The 24,998-nt window shown below is 40.2% G+C and overlaps 1 protein-coding gene across 2 annotated transcripts in view; it reads right to left on the bottom strand.

Annotated features, from left to right (window-relative positions):
- Positions 1–5,964: 5,964 nt before the first annotated feature.
- The window catches only part of LOC117368938 (retroviral integration site protein Fli-1 homolog), a 119,925-nt gene continuing 100,891 nt past the window's right edge, over positions 5,965–24,998 (bottom strand). For both annotated transcript variants that reach the window (XM_033962731.1, XM_033962732.1), the window contains exons 5-9: positions 21,214–21,309; positions 15,277–15,339; positions 14,183–14,242; positions 9,703–9,750; positions 5,965–7,265 (exon numbers count right to left, since the gene is read on the bottom strand). In XM_033962731.1, the coding sequence (XP_033818622.1) occupies positions 6,733–7,265; positions 9,703–9,750; positions 14,183–14,242; positions 15,277–15,339; positions 21,214–21,309 (800 nt within the window). In that variant the 3' untranslated portion in view covers positions 5,965–6,732. The remainder of the gene's footprint in view (positions 7,266–9,702; positions 9,751–14,182; positions 14,243–15,276; positions 15,340–21,213; positions 21,310–24,998) is intronic.

Raw genomic sequence — 24,998 nt, 5'->3', positions numbered from 1 at the left:
CAACCAATCTTAATATAGGAGTCCTTTTACTAGTGCTGCCCGATTCACGATTCGAATTGGTTCACCGATTCACTTTGGGTGGATCGATTAGAATCGATTTAAAATTAAAAAAAAATCAGCTTCCCGATTTGGATGACCCTCCCCCCTCGCCCCCTAAAGCAGGAGCGGCAGTGCTGCTCTTGTTAGCCAGCTGTTGCTGCACCTGCTTTAGAGAACGAGGGGGGAGGGTCAGTTGCAAAGTGCTCCTGTCCAGTTCCCCCTCCTGGCGTCCGGTTCCCCCCCCCGGCGTCCGGTTCCCCCCCCCCTTGGCATCTGGCTTCCCTGCATGATTTACCTTTGAAGAGCAGCCTGCACAGATCGCGGTGTTAGAGATGTTTGCAAACATAAATTCAACATACGAGGGGCCACTGAAAAGTTCTCAGCCCAACCAAGAAGAGAATGATGTGGAGCCCTGAAACTTAGAAGTTATTCCACACTTTTCTTGACACCTTTCATTTCATATCATATAATTAAAACGAAAAGCGTCAAGAAAAGTGTGGCATAACTTGTAGGTTTTGTGGCTCCGCATCATTCTCTTCTTGGTTGGGCTGAGAACTTTTCAGCAATCCCTCATAAAAGTTACTGAGAGATATCCTAAATAACCTGAATTTGGAAACCCTTTGAAAAATTTTAATTCATCATTATGCCAACTGACATCTACCTTCAGGGTTCTTTTACCAAGCTGTGGGAAAGGTTGGCCTTAGTGCACCCTTAAAAGGATTTCCCGCAGCTGGAAAATGGCCGATTTTCTATTTTCTCAATTAATGACCATGCACTAATGTTGCCATTCGTGCGTAGCCATGAACAAAAATGAGCACATCAGCCCTTACTGCCACCTATTTTGAAAGTAGTAAAGGCTCACGTGTTAATTGGTTAGAGCATGGTAATGTAGATGCATTAATTGATTAGTGCAGAACCCCCCCCCCCCCCACAACACATCCCTGACTTGAAAAAAAATAAAAAATTCTTTTGTGCATGAATTTGCATGCACAAATGTCAAACTTACTGCAGGACGCCCGAGTGTGACTTACAATAAACTCTTTTAAACTGTATTAGGTGCACATTAGTGCCTATCACAGCTTAGTAAAAGGTCCCCTTAGGGTTACCTATGGCTCCAGAAAAAGGAGGATGGATTGAGACATTCGGGGTTTTCTTCCATTGCTTTCAATGGAAGTAAAAGCCAGATGTTTGTCTGTCCTCCGTACTTCCATTGTTTTCAGTGGATGTAAAACCCAGAAGTCTCAATTCATCCTCCTTTTTCTTGAGCCATATGGTAACCCTATCGTACTCCCCTTTTTTGCTAAGCTGTGGTAGAGGTTTCTACAAAAGCCCGGAGTGCTAAATGCTCTGGGACTGTTCTGATGCTCATAGAATTCCTATGAGCGTTGGAGCATTTGGCGCTCTGGGCCGCGGTAGAAACCTCTACTGCGGCTTAGTATAAGAGGGCCTTAGGTACTTATTATCTAACGCTTTAAGTTCAAAACATTTTATTCAATTTCAAATAAAAATTTCAAGAAGAATGTTGAAAACAATAGAAAACCAATATAAATTGTAAACTTAAGACTAATTCCAGTATAGGAAAAAAAGAGAGGATGTGAAACAACCCCCCCCCCCCGGGTGTTTGTTATATGTTAGGTGAATATCTCATTATGCAACCATTGCTCTCCTTTTCGAATTACTTTATTGTTATGATTTTCCCATACTCAGACTTGTAATTATTAGTTATTTCATTTGTTGGCAGTTTTGTGTTTCTTGTCCTGTATCACTAAAAAAAACTTTCTCAATAAAATGGACTAAAAATCAGGCAGATCTAGGCCTTATTTTATCGTTACTGCATGCAGAGCTGCCAAGTTATCTAGTTCCAGGAGGGAGACCTTTTAATCAGTCCTGGTTTTGAACTAACATTTCAAAGCACTGTAGTATTTGTAGTCCATGATTCTAATCTGTGAAATAAGTGCTACAGAATGGGAGTTTGTTAGAAATAACATAACAAAATTTTTTTATTTATATACCACAAAAGCCTTTCGGTTCTATGCGGTTTACAAAAGAGATGGGCATTGTCAGTGAGCTACAGTAGATAGAACATTGGCATCAACAAGTTAATAATAATTTTACATCAATATGCTGCTTTGGAGGGATTACAAGAATTTTGAGAACAGATGGGTTTTTAATAGCTTTCTAAAATGCATATATAAGGTTGATATTCTAACCCTTTGGCCCAGTTCAGGATCCCTGGAAGCAGCTTGGTATGATAAGAGTCGATTAATGAATCTGTTCTGAGTACAATCTTTGACTGAAGGGAAGCTAAAAAATGATTGGGAACGTGTGAAGCGGCTTGGCTATGAGAATAAGAACAGAGTTAGGTTGTTAGGCAGTAAGCCATTTAGGGCGTTGTAGAAGAGGCATCCAAACTTGAGAATTCTTCCCTCGACAGGAAGCCAATGTAATCCAGGACTGAATTAGAATCTCTCTCCTGGAACTGAATAACTTGGTAGATATTTTGCATGTACAGGGCCTCAAGAAAAGCAGAAACTGCAAGTCCATCCAGACTAATTACCACAATGAAAATGTTTAAGATAAATTTACATACGGATGTATTGGTTAGAAAATGCTTCTTGATATTATGGAAACTCAGAACCATCAGAAAATAGTTTGATGCAGTATCGTTCTGCTTATTGGTTCAATCTTCCACTTTTTAAGCACGCTTGACTATTGTAACATCATTTATTTGGGATCCTTCAAAAAAAAACCTTCAAAGACTCCGAGTTATTCAAAATTCGGCAGTTCGACTGATTTTTGGTTTAAAAAAAATGGGAACACATAAGTCTCTATTATCAAAAACTTCACTGGCTGCCCCTGGAAGCAAGAGTTTTGTTCAAATTTTTCTGTCTTTGCTTTAAATCAATATTTGGTCTGGCCCCTATGTACTTGGTCTCTCAATTTAATTTGGATAGCTCTATTAGGCCCACACGTAGAATTCATATGTTCACCTATCCAACAATAAAGACCTGCCGTTATAAAAGATTCCTGGACAGAACTCTTGCTTTCCAGGCAGGTAAATGGAACTATTGGCTGGGTAACATTATCATGCATTCCTCATTCTATTTTAGTTTTAGAAAATCAGTAAAAACAAAATTGTTCAATTGATTTGTAACCTAAAAATTCTATAGTTTTTACTTCTTCTATTCTGTATGCATGTATCTGACGACTCTATATTGTGACTATTTCTCTGATTGTCCAGCACCTCTTGTTGTAAACTGCCTCGAACTGTTATGGCTTTGGCAATATATAAGAATAAAATTATTATTATTATTATATACCTGAAACCTATTGAATGCAAATCTGTTTATGCATATTCATTGTGCTACTGATGAAATCTGATTGACCAACTGTGCCTCCAGTTTTAGTGGAATTGGAGCTGCAAATTCATGACTGCACTGGGAATAAACTTAATTTTAGTTGTGCATTTTTATTCAAACTTATTGTAGCCCATTTTGAATTCTTGTATGATACAGGTGGGGTGTAAATCTCAGATTAAATTTGATTAAACTGGCTCCACCTTTCTGTGAAGACCTGGACAATCTAGGAATGCTGCTTTCTGTCACATCTCTTCAGCCTCTAAACAAAGGAATTTTGGGAAAGTTAGTAATTTTAATAAAGTAATTCAAATGGTAAAGAAAAGGAAGAAATGGTATTAGTAAATTTTAGAAATGATTGATCCAGGTCTGGTTTTGCTCTATGACATGCAGGGAGGTGCAGTCTTAGGTTTGTTTTTGGTTTTTTTTCTCAAGAAATCAAAACTGCAGTTCCGTTTATGAAATGGACAAATCCAGGACTGCATCAGCCAGTTTGATTTGATATGGGTAAAGTGACAGTTATATTATAGACTTATTAATTAATTGACTCCATCTTTTAGGATTTTAAAAAGTCCATGCTTAGATTTGCAGAGGTGCTGTTACCCAGCCTTAGGATGGAAATGTAAGGACAGTCCTGGATTTTTAACAGGCCTATCCTAATGCATTATGGAACCTTAACAATGTTTAGCTACAAGGGGGACTGGACCTACCTGTTTTGGGTTCAGGACCCCCCAAATTGCAGCACTGTTGCTATGGCTGAAGAGAAGCCCTAAGCCCTGCCAGTAGAAGAGGTCCTTCTGTGGTGGCCAGAAACTCCTCTATGCTTGTAGTCAATGGCACTTTCCATAGGCAGCATGCCAGCAACTCTCCCTCTGTGCCTGCTCAGTTTTTGCCCATGCATAAAAACCAAGCTTGTACAGGGAGGGGGCAGGGGAGCTGTAGAGCTGTAGAGCTGCCAAATTATCCATTTCAGGAAAGACATTTTGGCTGGTCCTGAATTTCTGCCAATCTCATCCTGGTGCATTATGGGACAAGCAGCACTGATTTCAATCATGGGCTACAAATACTAGATTACTTTGGGATGTAAGTTTAAAACCAGGAATGGTCAGAATTTCTCTCTCTTGGATGGGTAACTTGGCAAATCTGCTAGTTGCCATGAGCGTAGGGGAATATCTAGTTGCTGGAGGAGGACCTCTTCCACTTGTGGGGCTTGGGGATCCCTACCAGCTCAGCTGGGGGTTGTGAGGGTTAGGGGGGGGCAGGGCAAAACATTTTGCCCACCCTCTTTGGACTCTGTCTCCCCATGAACATCTGGCTACACTACTGCTGCTACATTGATTTCAATGGTTAGAATCAGGAACTGCAAATCCCTTACAATTTTAGGGTGTAAGTTTAAAACCAGAACAGCCAAAAAGTTGCCTTCCTGGAGCTAAATGGCACCTACGAATCTGCACTGCTGATTTTCTATATCAGTTGCCAGTTAAAACCAGGACTGAATCATAGTGTTCCAAATAAACTGAGTCAATTAGCAACCCTTTGAATATCAGCGAAGCCATCAGGGAAAATTGTTGTCCACTCTCCTCTTTTCATCTACCACAGTATATCGCAAACTGTGTGCCTCCTGAGATTACAAGTGTGCCGCGATACACTGGGGAAGAGGAGAGGTGCTGGCACTGGCTGACTGTCTACAGGACGTGCCTCTCGCGAAGAGAGGCACGTCCTGTAAGCAAACTCCCGACACCAGCACCTCTTCTCTCTGCCGGCCCTTCTCTCGGTGCAAGTCCTGTCTGAAGGGCCTTTGCGCATGTGCTGACGTTGGTGCGCTGACGTCACGCATGTGCGTGACATCATCACGCCCATGCCAGTGCACTTCGGGTGTCTTGAGCTGGGGACACTAGGCTTAGTGTGTCCCGACTCGAAAAAATTTGCGAGACACTGATCTACCATCTGGGAACACTCGAGATTGAAAATACAAAATGCAGGATTATGAAATCCAAGATAAGCGATACAAATCCCTGGCCTGCCTCAAAGTTCCTCCATGGTTTGGAATATTTCTGGCAGAACTGGGACAAAATGGTAGGGTCACCATATGGTTTTAGAAAAAGGAGGATGAGATATCTGGGTTTTACTTCCATTGAAAGGAATAGAAGTAAGAAGGACAGACTGAGACATTCGGGTTTTACTTCCATTGAAGTAATGGAAGTACAACCCAGATATCTCAATCTGTCCTCCTTTTTCTGGAGCCATATGGTAACCCTACGAGCTGGGGTTTCCAAATAGCTTCAGATTTGTCTGACAGGATGCATCTAGTCCTGAGTTTATGCCACTGTACAATGGTGTAGTAAGGGGGGGTCAGATCACCCCATGGTGCCATCTTGGCAGGGGGCTAGCACCTCTCCTCTCCACCTCCCCACCCCCCCAATGTACCTCTTGAAATGTTTGCCGGTTCGAGCAGCTTCTTCCACCTCTTGCTTGTGCCGGCCTCGGCTTCCTTCTGACCTCACTTCCTGATCGCAGGACCAGGACATGGTGTCAGAAGGGAGCCGAGGCTGGCATAAGCAGGAAGTGGAAGAAGCTGCTCGTGCCAGAGAACAATTCGAGAGGTACATGGGGAGGAGAGATCAAGCGGTGAGGAAAAGTAGAGGTGCATGGCGCAGTGATGCCGGGCATCACTACCCTGGGCGCCTCCCTTCCTCGCTACACCTCTGCCACTGCATCTAGGGACTTGCAATCTTGCTTTTCCAATGTAATAAGCAAATCAGAAAAATAACTTTCTCTATACAATGGGGTAAACCCAGGATTAGATCAACTCTGTTGGGCAAATCTGAAGCCAGTTGGCATACCTAAAGACAGTGGATGGATAGATAGAGACTACCCTTAAAAAATGAAGTGCCTTTGAAAGGTAAGTCTATGTACATATCTCCCTCTACATTTCTTCATGTTAAACAACCCTAGCTTCCTCATTGATCCATTATTCTAAAATGACATTGTAGCGTGCAGGAAGTGCTTCTTAGTATTCCAGGAACGCAATCTCTAATGTTCTCCAAGAACAAGCAGGATCAGCATATTTTTATTGATGGATATCCTCAGAGAACACCTGCTACAGGTGAGTAACTTAATTTTCCAGTCCTTGCAAGGTGGTATAAATAACATAACAGAACTTGTTGCTTGGGCATGGAGTTAGTCAACTCCAGACCGTGTTTGTGAGAGTCTCCACACTTTCATCGTGGTCAGACCCCCTACTGAGTCAAGTTCAAAAGATGCCAATGTTGTGATCACAGGAATAGAGAAACAGCTCTGTAAACTATCCTCACCCTGGAGGACCCCTTCTCTGTTCTCAGTAAAAGGAACTAAGATGGGGTGATACATGGTTTGCTGGATGCCGTGGAACATTGGGGGTCTGATAAATGTTGGTTGGAGATGAATTCCAATAGGGTGATGGAGTGCCAAAGAAATTGGGAGAGGTAACTGGGATCTGAGAGGGATGAGAGATCTGGAATCCCACTTTTTGCTGGTGCTGATGGTGGTAAGGGGACATGTACTGGAGGTCCGAGTGATACTTGTAGACGGCAGAGTCACTGGAGTGGGTCTGCTGGGCTTGTGTGATCCCTTGAAAGTCAAACTTGTAAGCGTAACGTTTTCCATGGACTTTTGTCATGATGTTCTTGTCATAATAATAACGCAGGGCTCGACTTAGCTTGTCATAGTTCATGTTAGGTTTGCTCTTCCGCTCGCCCCAGCGCCGGGCCACCTCATCTGGGTCTGTCATCTTAAACTCACCATTGGTGCCCTCCCAGGTAATGCAGTTGGAATTGTTACTGTCCGACAAGAGCTCCAAGAGGAACTGCCACAGCTGGATCTGGCCACTCCCTGGGTGAGATAGGAGGGAATAGTTAAATGTAGATGGTTAATACTATTAGATTTGGCCATTCCCTGAGGCAAGTGGTTAGGGAAGGTTAGGAAAAAAGACCAAAGTGAATCTGCCTGTTCTCTGGACAAAAGAGGAGAGAACAGTTCAAAGCACAGCATCTGCCATGGTTGGGTCTTGGTACTTTCCAATGTGAGATTTGATTATTACCGTAGATTTGATTTTCTGGGTCAATAGAGAGGGAGGGGATTAGGGCAAGAAGAACTGCCACAGTGCCTTCTTCTTTAGACAAAAGAGAAAGAAGGGGAGAGTGAGGTAGAGAAGGAAGAACACGAAAGTGAGATAAGACAGCTGAGAAGAGAAAGAGCATCACGTAGCCCAATATTCCAAAGCCCCTAAGAGGTAATTCTATTTAGTGTGCCAAACATTAGGCACTTAACTTTTGGTGCACAAATGGAAGTTAATGGCAGTTAGGTGCTTCCGTGCACTTAGGTGCTATTCTATAACTTTACATCTAAGTGTTCTAGTGCCTAACTGAACAGGAGTTGTTCGCATGGGAGGGGCAAGGGTGGGTCATGGGTGGTCTGATTATTTAAGCATCTGCTTTATTGAATACTGTCAATTAGGCACCTCACAGCTGCATTTAGGTATGCCCATTTACTCCTGCCAAAGAGCAAGTGTAAGTGGTGGCATCTAAATGGTGGTGCTTAACTGGTGATGTATTCTATAATGGATTAGGCGCACAGATTTGGCATTATAGAATACTAGCTTAGTACCTAGATTTAGGGCACCTAAATTTTAGTATCTTTTGTAGAATGCACCCCTTATAGTTTGAGCTTACCATACTGCCTAAAATGGCAGGCAGATCTGACACCAATGTATGATTTAAAGCTTGCTTGTATTTCTGAATTGATTGAATTTGCGCTCTATCCCTTTTTATAACAGGGTCGATTAATGATGCTGTTTAGACATGTCAATGTGATATGTGATAATCATAGGGAAACAAGATTTTATGTATGTGATATGGAAACCGCATAGTTGTATGCGGTATATAAATTTTTAAATAAATTAATAAAGCAGTGTGCAGGTTTGTCAAAATCAGGAGAAAAACTCCAAGGATAGAACTGATCAAATAGAACTCGCACACAAGGAATAGTCATATAGAGCAAGTCAACCAGAACACAGATAAGCACTGCATCTGTCAATATTCAGTGGATAGTGCCAGCGAATGCTCTTACATACCATGTTGTACTATCCAGATAGCACCAGAACAGAGCGTAGGTGTTCCATCTAATTCCACAGAAAATCAGTGATATTAAATGCTATCTGGACAGCTGTGTAGATAAATATAGGCCAGAAAATAGACCGCCCTAACTTAAACTAGAGGCTGACTGAAACTGAACCAGCAACTGAAATTTGCAGTTTGATTTTAGCCAAACCCCCATCCCCCTGCGATTACTCTCAGCATCCTTTGTCCCCTTGAGATCAATCTCTTTGCTGCTACTGCAACTGCTACCTCTTGTTCCCCCCTGCAATTACTCTTGGCACCCTCTCCTTTCCTCCTATCAACCAAAGACACTCCCCCCAGGCCTACCTTTAAACCTTCTGGTGGTCTTGAGGGTCTTCAAGACAAGAGTGATCTCTAGTCACTCTTGACTCCACCAGTTCTGAAGCCAAAATAGCAGCTGGGACTTCCTGCGGCAGCCTCGCAAGACTGCCATAGGAGGTCCCAGCGATCATTTTGAGATTGGAAACAGCATAAGCAAGAGTGACTGGAGATTTCTTCTAATTATGCTGTTGCCAATCCCAAGATGGCTTCCGGGACTTCCTGTGGCAGTCTTGTGAGGCTGCCACAGGAAGTCCCAGTGACCATTTTGGACGAAGAACGCACAGGGGATAAGCGACTGGGGATTGCTCTTGCCATGAAGACCCACTAGACCAGCAGGAAGTTTAAAGGTTGGCCCAGGGAGGGCCTTTGAGTGGCAGCTGGTGGGTGGGGGGAACACAGGGAGAACAATTATGAAGGGGGGAGGCAAGAGATGGAGAGTGATCCCAGGAGGGGAGGGAGGGTTCAGATTCAGCTGAAAACACTCTTGCATTTTCGGCCAAAACCTGATCCTGGATTTTGAATCTGTTTCAATGCTGAAACCGAAACTGAAACCGAAATTCAGTTGGGTTCTAACTTAAACCACATAGGTTTCTCAATAATGGCTGAAAATACTGCTATCCTTACAGCTAGCAGCAGCCACCATTGAAATCTAGATATGGAATACATTTAAATATCATGACTAGCATTTAAAAACACACTGACCGCAGTGTTCAAATATTGAAATGACCATACACTACTTGCAGAGTGCATCAAATTACTACACTGAAATAAAGATGGAGTTGCACTGGTGAACACTGGAGAATGCCGAGGTGACAAAAAGGATGACTCACCAGGGTTGGCTAAGCGACTGCTAGTGGGTCCTAGTAACTGGTATGGATCTGGGGAAAGGTAACCAGTGTTAGAAACAGACATGAATCTTAAACTGTTACAGATTTTATTGATATACTGCCTGAACTTGTAGGATCAAGGTGGTTTACAACAAAAATTCAAATATATTTTGTAAGCTTTCAGCAAGATTGTTGCCGAATGTTCACAAAATAAACCTCTCAATAAAATCAAGTCACAGGAGAGAGAAAGACCTCTGTCCCACAACCACTGGTACATGGTGATCTTCTCTCTGAACCAGTACTAACCCAAAGTCCCAGCATGGTTTTAGGGAGTGATCTTCCCAAGCACATCTTAAAGCTCCTAAATTAGGATGGATTTTCAATAAAGAAATTGTGTTCCTAAGTTTGGTATTGAAAATAGGGCACAAATTTATGAATCTAACCTAGGAGCATAAATTTAGGAGGAGGGGACTTACTAGTATGTGGAGTGACTGCAAGGAAATGAATGGGAAGGAGTAGGAGAGGAGGTCGGGCTATACTCATTCCCTAGAGTCTTAAAATGCAGGATACCCAAACTCTATATGTTATATAAATTGACAGTATCTCATATAAGAAAAACCTGCAGTTATTGACATTTGAGACATAGATAAGCTAACTTGCTTACAGTCATACCCAGTTTCAATCAATCCTTATTCACAGGACTTAAATCCTCTTCCCTTATTTCTCCTTCATTTTATCTTTCTTCTTCTCTATCTCTGTCTTCTCCCCCTGATGTGTTACCCATAGATGTCTCTTCCTTTTCTTCAATGATTTGTATTGGCATAAATTTGTAAATATATATATATATATTTTACAAATTGTCTTATCGTTTGTCCCCTTTTTAATTTGTAATACGCATTGAAATGTTTTATATTGCGTGTACATCAAATTTTAATAAAACTTGAAACTTAAACAATAGTGTTTAGCACTCTGAAAAAAAAAATAATTTTGTGTGCTCAGAAATTTAAGGAGATCAGCACGGATCAACAGATCCTAAGACTCTGCTTATTCTTATATGAAGCTATAGTTTTAAAAAGCACTGAAATGGGATCTATCCCCTTTAATATTATCACCAACACATACAGCAGGCCATACGATTGATATGATCCTTTCTTCTACATCCACATTTAACAAATTTCATGTCCACTCATCCCTACCAGTCCCTTGGTCAGATCATTTCCTAATTACAATAACACACACATCTGAACTGTCTAAACCAAACAAAACTCCTCAGGTTAGTAAGTTTAAAGATTTTAGTAAATTATCTTCGGACCTAATTGCAGCAAATTTCGATCTCGATCCAGTAAACTCTGAAACAACTTGTTTAGATGAATCATTAACTAAATGGCTACACATTACGCAGTCCCTAATCGATAAACTGGTTCCTACTCAAATAAAATATATATCACCACGAAAACACATTAATCCATGGTTCAACGCTGAACTTAACTTAATTAAAAAACAACTTCGCTCCTTAGAACGAAATTGGAGGAAAGATAAAAGTCCCTCAAATTTATCAAAATATCAAGAACATGCAATATTTTATAAAGAAAAAATAACTCAAGCCAAATCAACACATTATTCCAGACAAATCATTCAAGCCAAAAACACGTCCATGTTATACAATATATTAAAATCAATCACCAACAAGTCTAAAAACTTTATTCAAGATGTTAAAACACTTCCAACTGCACAGGAATTAACAGATTACTTTGTAGATAAAGTTAATAACATAAGGAAAAATTTCTCATTAAAATCACAAACCGCTCTTGTTTCGAATGAAGAAACCAATTCTTCATTTTCCTCTAAATGTTCCAACTTTAACCTTCCTAGTCTTAAAGATCTTGAATTAATAATCAAAACAGTCAATCCCAAGGGATCCTTTATAGAATCCATCCCTCCTTTTATTCTCAAGAAATATTTCTCAATATTTGGTCCACATATACTTGCCTTAATTCATATGAGTCTACAACAGGGAATTATGCCTCTAGCTTGGAAAAAATCCAGTATTCGACCAGTCCTAAAAGACCAAAAAATAGGCCCCGAGGAAAAAACTAATTACAGACCAATTGCTAACATTCCTTTTCTAGCAAAAGTTACTGAAAAAATTGTGTTCAATCAAATATCGGAATACATTGAAAAAACTAACGTCTTACATCCAAATCAGACAGGATTTAGGCAAAATCATTCCACAGAGCACTCTTTAATTGGCATGACCACGTCCATATTGTATCATTTAGATCATCACACTTCTGTATTATTAATTTCTCTCGATCTTTCATCTGCATTTGACACAATTGACCATACCCTTTTAATAAACAGGCTTCAATCTATTGGCGTAACAGACCAGGTATTGCTCTGGTTCAAGTCTTACTTCGAAAACCGTTCATCAAATGTCTTCTTCAACAATTCATCTTCGGATAGTTTTTCATTTCCATATGGCATCCCTCAAGGATCAATACTTTCACCTTTAATGTTTAACATCTTTCTTGCTCCCCTTATGACTCTCTGTCAGTCTATCGGATTCTCAGTATTCGCATATGCAGATGATATACAGTTGATACATCCAATAGATCCCAATAATTTACAAGAAATAACAGCAATAAATGGAAAACTGGATCAAATTCATCACTGGTTAGATACCAATAGACTAGCCTTGAATATCAATAAAACTAATGTTATGCTCTTTCCATGGAAGGACTGCCAAAAACTTCTTTCCCCCATTTCTATTAAAGGCACTCCTTTGCAGATGCCACACAATATTAGGATTCTTAGAGTAATATTCGATAATAAACTAACTTATCATGATCACATAAGTCATGTGGTCAAATCTACTTTCTACAGACTCCGTCAAATTCGTTCAGTGGCCAAATTTTTATGTGCAAAATCTCTGAATATTCTAATTCATTCGTTAGTAATTTCCAAAATTGATTATTGTAGTGCACTATTTAAAGGTTTACCGCAAAAAGAAATTAGACGTCTGCAAATTATTCAGAACGCCTCCGTTAAAATTATTTATAAAGCCAAAAAATTCGATCACGTTTCTCCATTACTTAAAAAAGCACATTGGCTCCCAGTTGCACACCGAATCTTATATAAAATATGCCTGCTTACTTTTAAATCATTATTATTTAAAACCCCTGCCTTTATATTTAGAGTTTTAATTCCTCATCTTACTTCGAGACAGTTAAGATCCCAAGATCAACACTTATTGGCCATTCCCTCACTGAAAGTTATCAATACGAGGCGTCACCCCATTTTTTCAATAACAGCACCTCATTCTTGGAATGACCTCCCACTATTTATTAGAGAGGAAAAACATTTAGATAAATTCAAATCCAAACTTAAGAGTTTCCTTTTTATAGATGCTTTTAATGAATAAATCAAAAAGACTTGCTTCCTTTTTTCTTTCTACTTCGTATATTATTATAAATTTTATCTGTTGCCCTTCCTATTGTTTTTTCCTTAAACGTTTTTAAATTAATATTGATTGTAACCCATTAATAATCTTCCCTTTGCCTTGATATTATATGTATAAGTTAAACTATGTATAGAAATGTTTGTATTCATTATTTTAATTTGATTTGAATATTGTCTGTTTGTTTTGTTCCCCATATTTGATTATTTATGTAAACTGTACATCGCCTAGAAACTGTGATAGGCGATTAATCAAATTATATAATAAACTTGGAAACTTTTTATAAATTCTTATCAGCCTCCATTATTGGTTTTCCAAATTTGGGTCATTTGTGCTTTCCCAGAGATTGTTTATAGACTTTTAACTGAGACACCAGTGGCCCTTTAATTGTGAATCTGTGTACATGGGAAGAAAGAATTACAGTTTGTACCCAGTGGCATAATGAGGGTGCAAGACGCCCCTCCCCCACCCTTTTCTCCATCTCCCCCTGCTCCTTCCCCGCCCCCCTGCCTCACGCGCACTCCCTTTCCCTGCTCCGTACCTGTTTTAACTTCCCTGACGTGAGCAGCAGCACCAACTTGCTGCTGCATTGACTTCAGCTCACTGATGTCACTTCCTGGGCATGAGACCCGGAAGTGACGTCAGAGGGAGAGCCAACACTGGCGCGAGCAACAGGTTGGAGTTGCTGCTCACGCCAGCAAAGAGACAGAGCTATGGTGGGGGGAAGGAAGAGAAGGCGCATGCACGGCAGGGGGAGGAGTGAGAAGGAGCGGGATGTGGAGAGAAGAAGGGGTACCAGCGCCCTCACCAAGATGGCGCCTGGGGCGGACCCTCCCCTCCTTACTGCACCACTGTTTGTACCCATCTCAGGGGTCACCCCATTCCTCCCAGTCCCACTAATTGGAGGACCAGTGCAATGGAGATAAAATTAGTCTAGTTCTATTTTTTTTTTTTGGGGGGGGGATAATTGGAGCTAACTCAGGCCTACTCATGTACTAAGGCTTCATTTTAACAATGGTCACTTACCTTGCATGCTCCTCATTGACTCATTGGTTCGACTCACTCCTTGAATCTGAGGTGGGGAACCTGTGCACAAGTACAGACAAGAAGTAACTCAGATGGACCGCAGGACTTTGCCACTGCGTAGTCTAGTGGACTAGAGCCAGGCTTTGCACTTCTGTTCCCATGTTGCACAGGACCCTCTCGCTACTGCTCTAGAACGAGTACACACACTGTTACCGTGTCACCGTGTCACCGTGCACTTTCTAGCCAGTGTGAGAACTCTGTGTTATTATGCACCAGTGTAATGATTCTCACTTTAACCTTGTACTTATGTGCTAATCTAAGGACTCTATTACCTTGTGCTAGCAAACTAGTGCAAAGACTTTGCTACCATGTGCTAGTATGAAGACACTCTGCCGGTAATTCTAGAAGGAGCCACCCAGTTTCAGGCTGTAGGAATGCATGTAAATGACAGTATTCTAGTCCTTGACTCTTACAAGGCACAAGATAACTAATTTGGTATATATAAATAATAAAACCTTTCAATATATGCACATATGTACCCTCTAAACAATTTCCAAATCTTCCAATTAGAGGTTAGCTATTGAGTTATATCTTAAAGGCTATACCCCAGAAGGTCATTTTACCTCTAACTGGAAATTTGGAAATTGTTTGGATGGTGTATATGTGCATAAGGTATTCTAGTCCTTTACATGTATAAGTAGCCTCTTATTGAATACTATCAGAAAAATACACATCATGTTTTGATGCTATATACTATGCCAATTAGCATGTGCATGGACAGAACATACAAATACACACATATATGATAGAATATTATAATGGATGCACGTTCTGGCTTTAGCATCTAGACGTGAGACTTTACACCAGCTATAGGGCTGGCGTTAGTGATTGTGTCTTACATTCAAGTCTGTTTTGTAGAATAAGCACTGGCTTACCCTTGAATTCCAGGCGCCCTTTTATAAAATTACTATCTCTGTGTCACCATGCACTCTTATGGTTAGATAGCAGTTCAGCCCCTTGAAAATAGACCACAGAGCATCCACTGGGAAAAGGGGAAGTAAATTTACACCAAAATCATAGAAAGTGATTCCTACCTTTTGGCACAACACCTATAGGCCCATTCCAGCTTGCTCTCCGGACATCTTCATATGGTGATTCTGGAAAAAAAGAGAAGATGGTCAGAGCCTACAGGGAAATAGTTTGTGGTAATGAGAAACAAGCTGAATGAGAATCAAATAACTTAACATGCTGGCACTTAAGTGCCAGTACTTATCTGGCTGGATAATACAGTGCTGAGAAAAAAAAATTGTGAACCCCATATATAATCATGAGTATTACAAGTTCTTATTATGATGCCTTTGTTGAACAGAAACCAATCTTTCCTTATTCAATAAAAGGGTGCCCATTAAGCAATTCCACGTTTCTTGAGATATAATAATGTGAACAGTAAGAACAATAAGACTAATTCAAAATCAGTCTGTGAAATAGTGAACCTCTAGTTTCCCTAGCACAATTAATCAGTAATTAGAATCAGGAGCTTAAATAACTGGGAAATAGTAAACCAGCCTGCAGAATAGATTTCAATGACTGAATTTGATCATCCTGTCCTACAACCTGAAAGAACCTGAATTTGGTCTTCACCACAAAACGTAATGGGAATGCATCATGCCACAATGCAAAGAAATTTCAGAGGACTGATGAAAAAAGAGTAGTTGACGCATGGATGGGATTTCAACACCTTTTCTAAATTTTTGTGCTCCATCCATCCAATGTCTGATAGTCTGCAGATGGAAAAGATCAAAAGATTATAATGACTACAACCTTCCAAGATCACCCCAAAGCAAACCAAAAAATTATCTCTAAATTCATAAAGAACCCCAGATTAAAACCTAAAGATCTACAGCCTCTCACTACAGCTGATATGAAGGTCCATGCTTTGTTCATCTTAATAAAACTGAATGGGAAAGGTATTCATGGGAGCAGAGCTAGGAAGAAACCGCTACTCTTGTAAGAAGAATACTGCTGCCTGCCTCAGATTCACCAAAGAGCATCAAGATGACCCACAAGACTTCCAGAATAAGAGGTGCTGGACAGAGAATATTTTGGATATTTCCTTTGAATTGAGAAATTGGGGCATAAATGTTTAAAAATGAGTCACAATTGAATTTTGGTCATAGCCTAGTGGTAAAAGCAGAAGACTGAAAGCCATGGAGGTCAGGAGTCAATTTCTACTGACGCTCCATGTGATTTAGGCAAGCAATTTCACATTTATTTGATATAATACAAATAAAAAATATCTATCTTTACATAGCAAAATAGAGAGGATCATAATGGGAGAGCAAACAATTGGAGGCCTAGGTTATAAGTAGTTAAGTAACTTAGGGCTAAATTTGATACATGGTGCCGTTGAAGCCATCAGCTCAGTGTGCGGCAGTGGCTAAGAAAACAAATAGAATGTTAGGAATTATCAGGAAAGGAAAACAAAGATGAAAATGTTATCCTGCCTTTGTATTGCTCTATGGTGCAGCCACACCTTGAATACTATGTGCAGTTCTGGTCACAGATATAGCGGAATTAGAAAAGGTTCGGAGAAGGGCAATGATAAAAGGGATGGGACAACTTCCCTATAAGGAAAGGTGATGGCTCAGTGGAGTGGAATGAGTAGATGTGAATCGATTGTTTACTCTTTCCAAAAATACTATGACTAAAGGGCATGTGATGAAATTACTAAGTAGTATATTTAAAACAAACCATAGAAAATATTTCTTCACTCAATGGGAAATAAAACTTTGGAATTCATTGCCGATGAATATAGTGAAAGTGGTTAGCTTAGCAGGGTTTAAAAATGGTTTGGTTAATTTCCTAAAAGAGAAGTCTATATCTATTAGTAAGATGGCTTGGGGAAATCCACTGCTTATTCCTAGGATAAACTGCACAAGATCTGTTTTTCTCCTGGGGATCTTGCCAGGTACTTGTGACCTGGGTTGGAAACAAGATACTGGGCTTTGTAGACCTTTCGTCTGTCCCAGTATGTCTTATGTTCTTACAAATTGGCAAAGAAAAGAGCACTATTCTATAATTATGTTTAAAGTTAAGTATAGTTTATAGAATATCCCTTACACCTGGGAAACATGACCAAATTTAGGTGTGGAGGCCCTAATTTTGTAATTTCATACCTAATTTAAAGACATGCCCTGATCTGCCCATTCCCCATTTCCACGCCCTCTTTTTTGACTTGAGTGTAAAATTTAGGCACAGATCCTATGAGGTTCTCCATCAACAATGAACACCCCCCCCCCCCACCAAATAATTTTTGGGATCAAGTTATGCAGGAAATGCCTATGAGAACAGATATGTCGTAAGCATTGCCTTACATTTTTGAAAAGCGAAACTGAAACAAGATCCTACTTGTTGGAACTGTTTGAAAGAGCCTGGAACTCTTGATCACATGCTTCTTCACTGCACTATGGTTCATTCCTTTTGGATTCGTATCTGGGACACCATAAAATCTATTACCAAATGTTCAGAAGATATTTCCATGGACATTATAATCCTTCGTTCTCAACACCCTTGTTTTGCACTATCAAACTGTCCTCCTAAACTCATTGACACCATGTTTGTGACAGCTCTTATGCACATTTTGAAAAATTGGAAGTCATCCACACTACTAGACTACACCTTTTGGTGGAACTCTTTGAGCATGTACCACAAATTCGAATCATATGCATATGAAAAGAACATGATATCCAGTTTCTCTACAAATTTCGTGCGAAATAAATCACCTTGGTCATTCTTAGATTCATATGCTCACTCTACCTCGTAGACAATTCTGCCCCTCTCTCTTTCTCTCTCTCTCTCTCTCTTTCCTTATCTCTCTTTTTTCTTTTATTTCATCATCTCGGCTTCTCTACCCTTTCTATTTCTTTTCTTAGCAGTTTCAAATACTCTGAATTCTTCTTACTAATCTGTTATATGCAAATGAATGTAATTATGGTTTCTTTTGTTTATACATCATTATTTTTTATTCAATTTATATGTATTTGAACTACTTTTTGTATATCACCGATAATATTCAATAAAATTATTCAAAAAAAACTATAAAAAAAAAAAAAGAAAAGAAGGTTCCAAAAGTAATTCAATAGGCATAGCATTCCAGAGTGAGGGAACAACAATTGCAAATAAGGTGTGCAGGCAGAATGTGAGCAGATATAAAGATAAGAAGAGGAAACTGCAAGGATGTTATATTGAACAGATCATAGCAGATGGGTTGGTAAATACGGAATAAGAGATCAGTGCAGGAGTTGTGGTAACCTGGACTGAGAAATCTGGAAAGTCAAAGCAAGGATTATGTAATTAACCTAGTGAACTATAGGGAATTGATGTTCATTCTGGAGGAAGGGGCTAACTCTATCATATTTCCTAGCAACATGGATTAATTTTACAGCAGTATTTTGGATTAACTGAAGTTGAGGGATACCCTGAAAAAAAGGAATTACACTCCCCCTCGGTATTCGCAGTTTCGTTGACCACGCTTTCGATTATTTGCAGTTTTTCGTTCTCTGGCTCCACCCCCAAATTTACATCACAGGAAATCGCTGCTCCTGGCGTTGAACAGAGGAAATCTCATATCATATCAGCATATCAGCTTAGGTTATTCGCGGTTTTTTAATCTTTTTTAAGGGTTTGTTATCGAAAAACCACGAATAACATACGAAAAGTTATTTGCGGTTTTTTTGGTATTCACTGCCATGCTTTTCCCCTATCACCTGGAATGCGGAGGGGGAAGTGTACAATAATCTATATGAAAGATAACCAAAAAGTGGACCAGTAAACAAAGAGAAGAATTGAAGAAATAACGAACAAGGCAATTTCAGAACTTTATGCCTATTTATTTAGTTAGTTAGCTTTATATCCTATCCTCCCAGAAAGCTCAGAAAGGGTTACTTATCCATCAAAATTCTACCCGCAGATAGAGCAGATGTAAGTGACCTCATGCACATTTCGACAAAGTTGTCTCAATACTATTTAAAATTTCCACTTTTATATTTGGATTTTGTACTCCTGGGGGAATTCTGCACAATGCATAACTTCTCTCCTGGGCAGAGTTTGGCAGGAGAGCAGCAGGTAGCCAGAAGAACACCAGTCTGTGGAGACAGGAAAAGTAAGGACGTATCTGCTCTCTGTGCCTCCTCCCCTTCTACAATGCAGGCGGCATCCTTTCCCTCTTCAGCAACATAAGTACAGATGAAATTAAATGCTGCAAAGACTAAGCTTTTATTGCTTGGCCCAAAGTTAGATTCTCTCCCTTCTGCTGTGATCTTAGACTCGGGAGAATCTTTGAAAATTGAGTTTTCCTCGTTAATACTAGGTATTGTTATCGATTCTAGACTTACATTTAAGGACCAACTAAATTTGCTTATTAAAAAGTTTTTTTTTCAGCCTCCGTGCTCTGAGAAAAGTGAGAGTACTTTTTCACCAAAAAACACTTCTCTGTATTGGTTTAACCAATCATTTTGTCAAGGCTGGATTACTGCAATTCAGTGTACTTGGGTCTTTCAAAGGTCAGTCTACACAGACTTCAATTAATACAGAACACTGCAGCTAAACTTATCTTTGGTAAGGGTAAATTTGATCACGTAACCCCTTTGCTCAAGGAATTACATTGGCTTCCAGTGCATCTCAGAATTCAATTTAAGTGCATTTGTATTGCATTTAAGATCCTATTTGGCATTTTTGCCACTTTGATTCCTTTAGACTGGAATGTTCATAGATCTCATCTTGCCAAAAGTTCTCAAAAATTAAAACTTTAATTTCCTTCTCTCAGTTGTAAAAAGAGATTTAGTTATTCTTTTCCTCTTGAATTAACCGAATTCTGGAATGCTTTAACACTTACATTAAGAAGTTTAGGTTCTTTTGCTTTATTCCGGAAAGTTCTGAAAACTTTTTTGTTTGCTAAATAGTTTGAAAATTAACTATTTCAGTCTACTTTTTCTTGTCAAATTTATGTATTATGTTTTACATTATTGTAAACCAAGTCGAGCTTCTCATGGTTGATGACTCGGTCTATACAACTAAGTTTTAGTTTAGTGTAGTTTAGCTAATTGGCCTGGTGCTAGCTTTCCTGATCACTTCCTTCACTGCACCTGGTATTTCTCCAGCCATTTTTAAGTGTCTCCCTGTGCCCTGACTCATGTTGCTGTGGGACCTGAGGCTGATGGCTGAGATTCTGGAAATGCTGGTGGTTGTTTCCTGCGTTCATGAGGGAATACTGGCCGGCTTCCATGGCTGGGATCCTGGCCTGGTCCAGAGGATCTCTTTTTTGTTTATTTATTTTAATTTAACTGTGATAGTCAGTTCTCTTTTGCAGACTGAGAATTATTTCTTGAAGAGAGAGAAATTGGGTCAAGAAATGTGCAGAATTTAAAAACCTTATGTATATTTCGGGGACAGGGGTACTCTCTGAAGGGGTCATCTTGCAGCTAATATTACTCATCCTTCATGGCTTATTATCCCTGCTGACAACTGCCATCCAGTTCTCACAGCACACCCTTCCAGGCAAATTTTCAGGATCTCCACAATGAATATGCATGAAATAGATTTGAATGCACTGCTTCCTTGGTGTTAGGGTTACCAGACATCCGGATTTCAGTGGACATATCTTCCTTATCGAGGATATGACTGGGGGTCCGGACGGCTTTTCAAAACACAGCACTTTGTCCAGGTTTTGAAAAACTTCCCATCAAACTCATGAGAAGAAGGGGCATCCACGCATGCATGGATGCTGTCTGGGGGCGGAGCTAGGGGGGTATAATGGGGTGGAACTGGGTGGGCCTGGGGGGCGTAGCCATGGAGTCCAGATTTTCTTTTAGGAAAATCTAGTAACCCTACTTGGTCATGCATATTTATTGTGGATATCCTGAAAAACCAACTGGCTGGATCATGCCCCAGGGGCTGGGTTGAAAAGCACTGCTATAATGGACATGATCTGGTTCATGCTATTTCTCTATATTCCTTGAATACATTTTTCTTACCTGATTTCACCTGGATCCGTGATGGTGGTGGTGGTGGTGGTGGTGGTGACTGCTGGGCAATGGCTGGTGTCGTAGGATAGGTAAAGGTTGGGCTGCCTGTGCAAAAATCAGAGTTAGACAGGATAATACAAATCTGGGAAATCATTCAATAACTAAATAACTTTAGCGGATGAGTGAAAAAACCCCTTTAATAAACAGCTATATAGTCTATAAAACTTAATAATTGAAAAATGAAATTAAATGAATGAAACTCCATGATAGAAGTTTATAAAATCATGAGTGGTGTTGGGGCAGTTAAATAGGGAATGGATGGTTAATCTTTCAAAGAACCAGAGGACTCAATCAAGATGCCTAGATTGTACAAGGACAATAGAATTTTACTAGATACTTAGAAAACTATAAAATTTGTAGATAATTTAACACCTATTCCAATTTATAAATCCATGTGTCAGACTATCTGGCTGAACTTCAAGATTCAAATTGGAGGGTTTAAGGTCATCTGGAAGCATTGGATGCAGGCAGGTATCCGTACTTTGGATGATGTCATATTAGATGATGAGATGCTTGACTTTTTTCGATTGCAACACAAATTTGGCCTTAATAAATCACAAAAGTATAGATGGTTGCAGTTGAAACTGGCCATTCAGGAAGGGTTCCCTGAATGGAAAAATTTGAAGGTTCAAAACAGCTTGCCGGTCTTATGTTTTCAGGTGGACTTCCTGGGTCACCAGGCCGCTCAGTGGTATAAATTAATATTTGGATTTTTGAATAAGAAACCAAAAACTGATCTGTGTGACATTTGGAGCATTGAGATAAAGCATTAAATTACTGCGTCTCAATGACCACGAATTTGGTCTTGGAGGATGAGATGTACAATGTCTACATCTATGAGACAAATATGGTTTTTCTTATTACATAGAGCATTTTGGACCCCAGTTCGTTTACATAGAGTAGATAGTTCCAAGTCTAATAGATGTCATCTGGAAGTTGGGACATTGGATCATTTACTATACTATTGTCCCTTGATACTAAAATTCTGGAGATCTATTTGGGATCAAGTTAATAATTTATTAGAGAATCCAGTGGCACTATTATATGATATCATTTTATTTGGAACATCTAAGAGGGCAAAAAGTCAAATTTCAGCAAAAAATAACAAACTTTTGTTTATAATGACGGGGGATGCCATGCAGCTTATTTTAAAGAATTGGAAAAATTGGGATAGATTAAATTATTCATTCTGGTGGGAATCCCTATGTTATGTCTTTACAATGGAAAAGTTTATGGCCATTTAGAAGGGTTATTATAAAAAAATTTATGGAAGTTTGGAAACCATTAACTAAATATTGTAAGGATTAATTTATTTATATAAACGAGGAATACATACACATCCGGGGAAGGGGAGGGGGTATGTTTTGGCACTGGTTAAGAGGTATAGATAGGTTATTTACAGGTATTTTTATGAGGTGTTGGTTAATTGGAAATGGGTGGGGGAAAATAAGTCTTGTGTTTATTATATTAAGTTTATTGTGCTGTAATGTTAATATTATATGTAAATGCATGATTTTCTTCGTGCACAACTAAAGTTTTAAAAATGAATAAAGAATTTCCGGTTTTGCTGCCAACAGAGAGAGATAGCCATCTGTCTCCCATGGTATGAATATTGAGTGGTATGAAATTAACAACTAGCAGACTTAAAACAAATCTTAGAAAGTAAAAATTCTGCTGTATGACTTATATTCTCCCAGAGTCGCTATGTTCACATAACCCTTCTCCTCAAGTCACTTCACTGGTTCCCTATCCATTTCCACATACAGTCCAAACTCCTCTTATTGACTTACAAGTGCATTCACTCAGCAGCTACTCAATATCTCTCCCTATACTCCTCAGGAACTCTGCTCATTGGGTAAGTCTCTCCTATCTGTACCCTTCTCCTCGACTGCCAACTCCAGGCTACATCCCTTCTCTCATACCGCACCTTGCACCTGGAATAGACTGCCTGAGAACGTATGTCAAGCTCCTTATCTGGTAGTATTCAAATCTAGGCTAAAAGACCACTCTTTTGAGATTGCTTTAAACTCCTAACTCCCATTTGCTTCTAAAGCACCTATGCCTGTTTCATCATTCCCTCTCTGAGAAACTCTCTTATCCCCTACTTGTCCTGTTTCTCTGCTTGACAGGTAGGTAAGCTCTATTGAGCAGGGACTGTCTCTTGAATGTGTAATGTACAGCGCTGTGTATGTCTAGCAGTGCTGTAGACATGATTAAGTAGTACATAAGAACATAAGCAATGCCTCCACTGGGTCAGACCTGAGGTCCATCGCGCCCAGCAGCCCGCTCATGCGGCGGCCCAACAGGTCCAGGACCTGTGTAGTAATCCTCTGTCTATACCCTTCTATCCCCTTTTCCAGCAGGAAATTTCCAGTCCTTTCTTAAACCCCAGTACTGTACTCTGCCCTATTACGTCTTCTGGAAGCGCATTCCAGGTGTCCACCACACGTTGGATAAAGAAGAACTTCTTAGCATTCGTTTTGAATCTGTCCCCTTTCAACTTTTCCAAATGCCCTCTTGTTCTTTTATTTTTTGAAAGTTTGAAGAATCTGTCCCTCTCTACTCTCTCTATGCCCTTCATGATCTTGTAAGTCTCTATCATATCCCCTCTAAGTCTCCTCTTCTCCAAGGAAAAGAGACCCAGTTTCTCCAATCTCTCAGCCTATGAAAGGTTTTCCATCCCCTTTATCAGATGCTTCGCTCTCCTCTTAACCCTCTCGAGTAACGCCATATCCTTCCTAAGGTACGGTGACCAATATTGGACGCAGTACTCCAGATGCGGACGCACCATCGCCCGATACCACGGCAGGATAACTTCTTTTGTTCTGGTTGTAATACCCTTCTTGATTATACCTAGCATTCTATTCGCTCTCTTAGCGGCCGCTGCGCACTGTGCCGTCGGCTTCATTGACCTGTCCACCATTACCCCCAAGTCCCTCTCTTGGGTACTCTCATTCAATAACATCCCTCCCATCGTATAGTTGTGCCTCGGGTTTCTGCTTCCCACATGCAATACTTTACATTTCTCAACGTTGAACTTCATCTGCCATCTTGTCGCCCATTCCCCTAGTTTGTCCAAGTCCCTTTGCAATTCTTTGCAGTCCTCCTTAGTCCGAGCAGCACAAAATTAATTTGTGGAATCTATTGCCAGAGGATGGGGCTGCAAAGAGCTCCTGGATGAAAGGTCCATTAAAAAAATTATCAGTCAGCTTGATTTTGGAGAGCCGGTTCCCTCCTCCTCACAGCCGTAGTGTGCACGGAGCCGCGTGTAGCAGCTCCTCGCGCGTCCCACACCTCATCCAGAAGCGTTCACTCTGACGTTGCGACGTCAGAGAGAAGGCTTCTGGTTCAGGTGCAGGATGCATAAGGAGCCACTGCACTCTACGGCTGTGAAGAGGAGGCAAAGCAGAACAGGAAACTCCACACAGCAATCGCCTCCCTATGGCCACCCCACTCAATTGCACTTCATACTGTTCCATGCTCATGTGTAGGCACAATTTGTGCAACTTACAGGACAGTATTGTATGAGGTGAGGTAATCCCAGAGGCAGGCAGGAGGCCACTAATATGCTCACCAGTATTCCAAGGTTTTTTCCTCCCATCTACTGTGTACTAACAGTGATCCACTGTATAAAACTGTCTGGTCTATAGGCATAAAATTAAGTGCATCCAGCTTGCATGCACATAAGTTTTTGACACCTTACACTCCTTCCCAAATACTTAGATCTTTAAATC

The sequence above is a fragment of the Geotrypetes seraphini genome, chromosome 11 (genome assembly GCF_902459505.1).
Source record: "Geotrypetes seraphini chromosome 11, aGeoSer1.1, whole genome shotgun sequence".
Taxonomy (NCBI): domain Eukaryota; kingdom Metazoa; phylum Chordata; class Amphibia; order Gymnophiona; family Dermophiidae; genus Geotrypetes; species Geotrypetes seraphini.
Note: the sequence above shows the minus strand (reverse complement) of the source record. Positions and strands in the feature narration are given on the sequence as shown.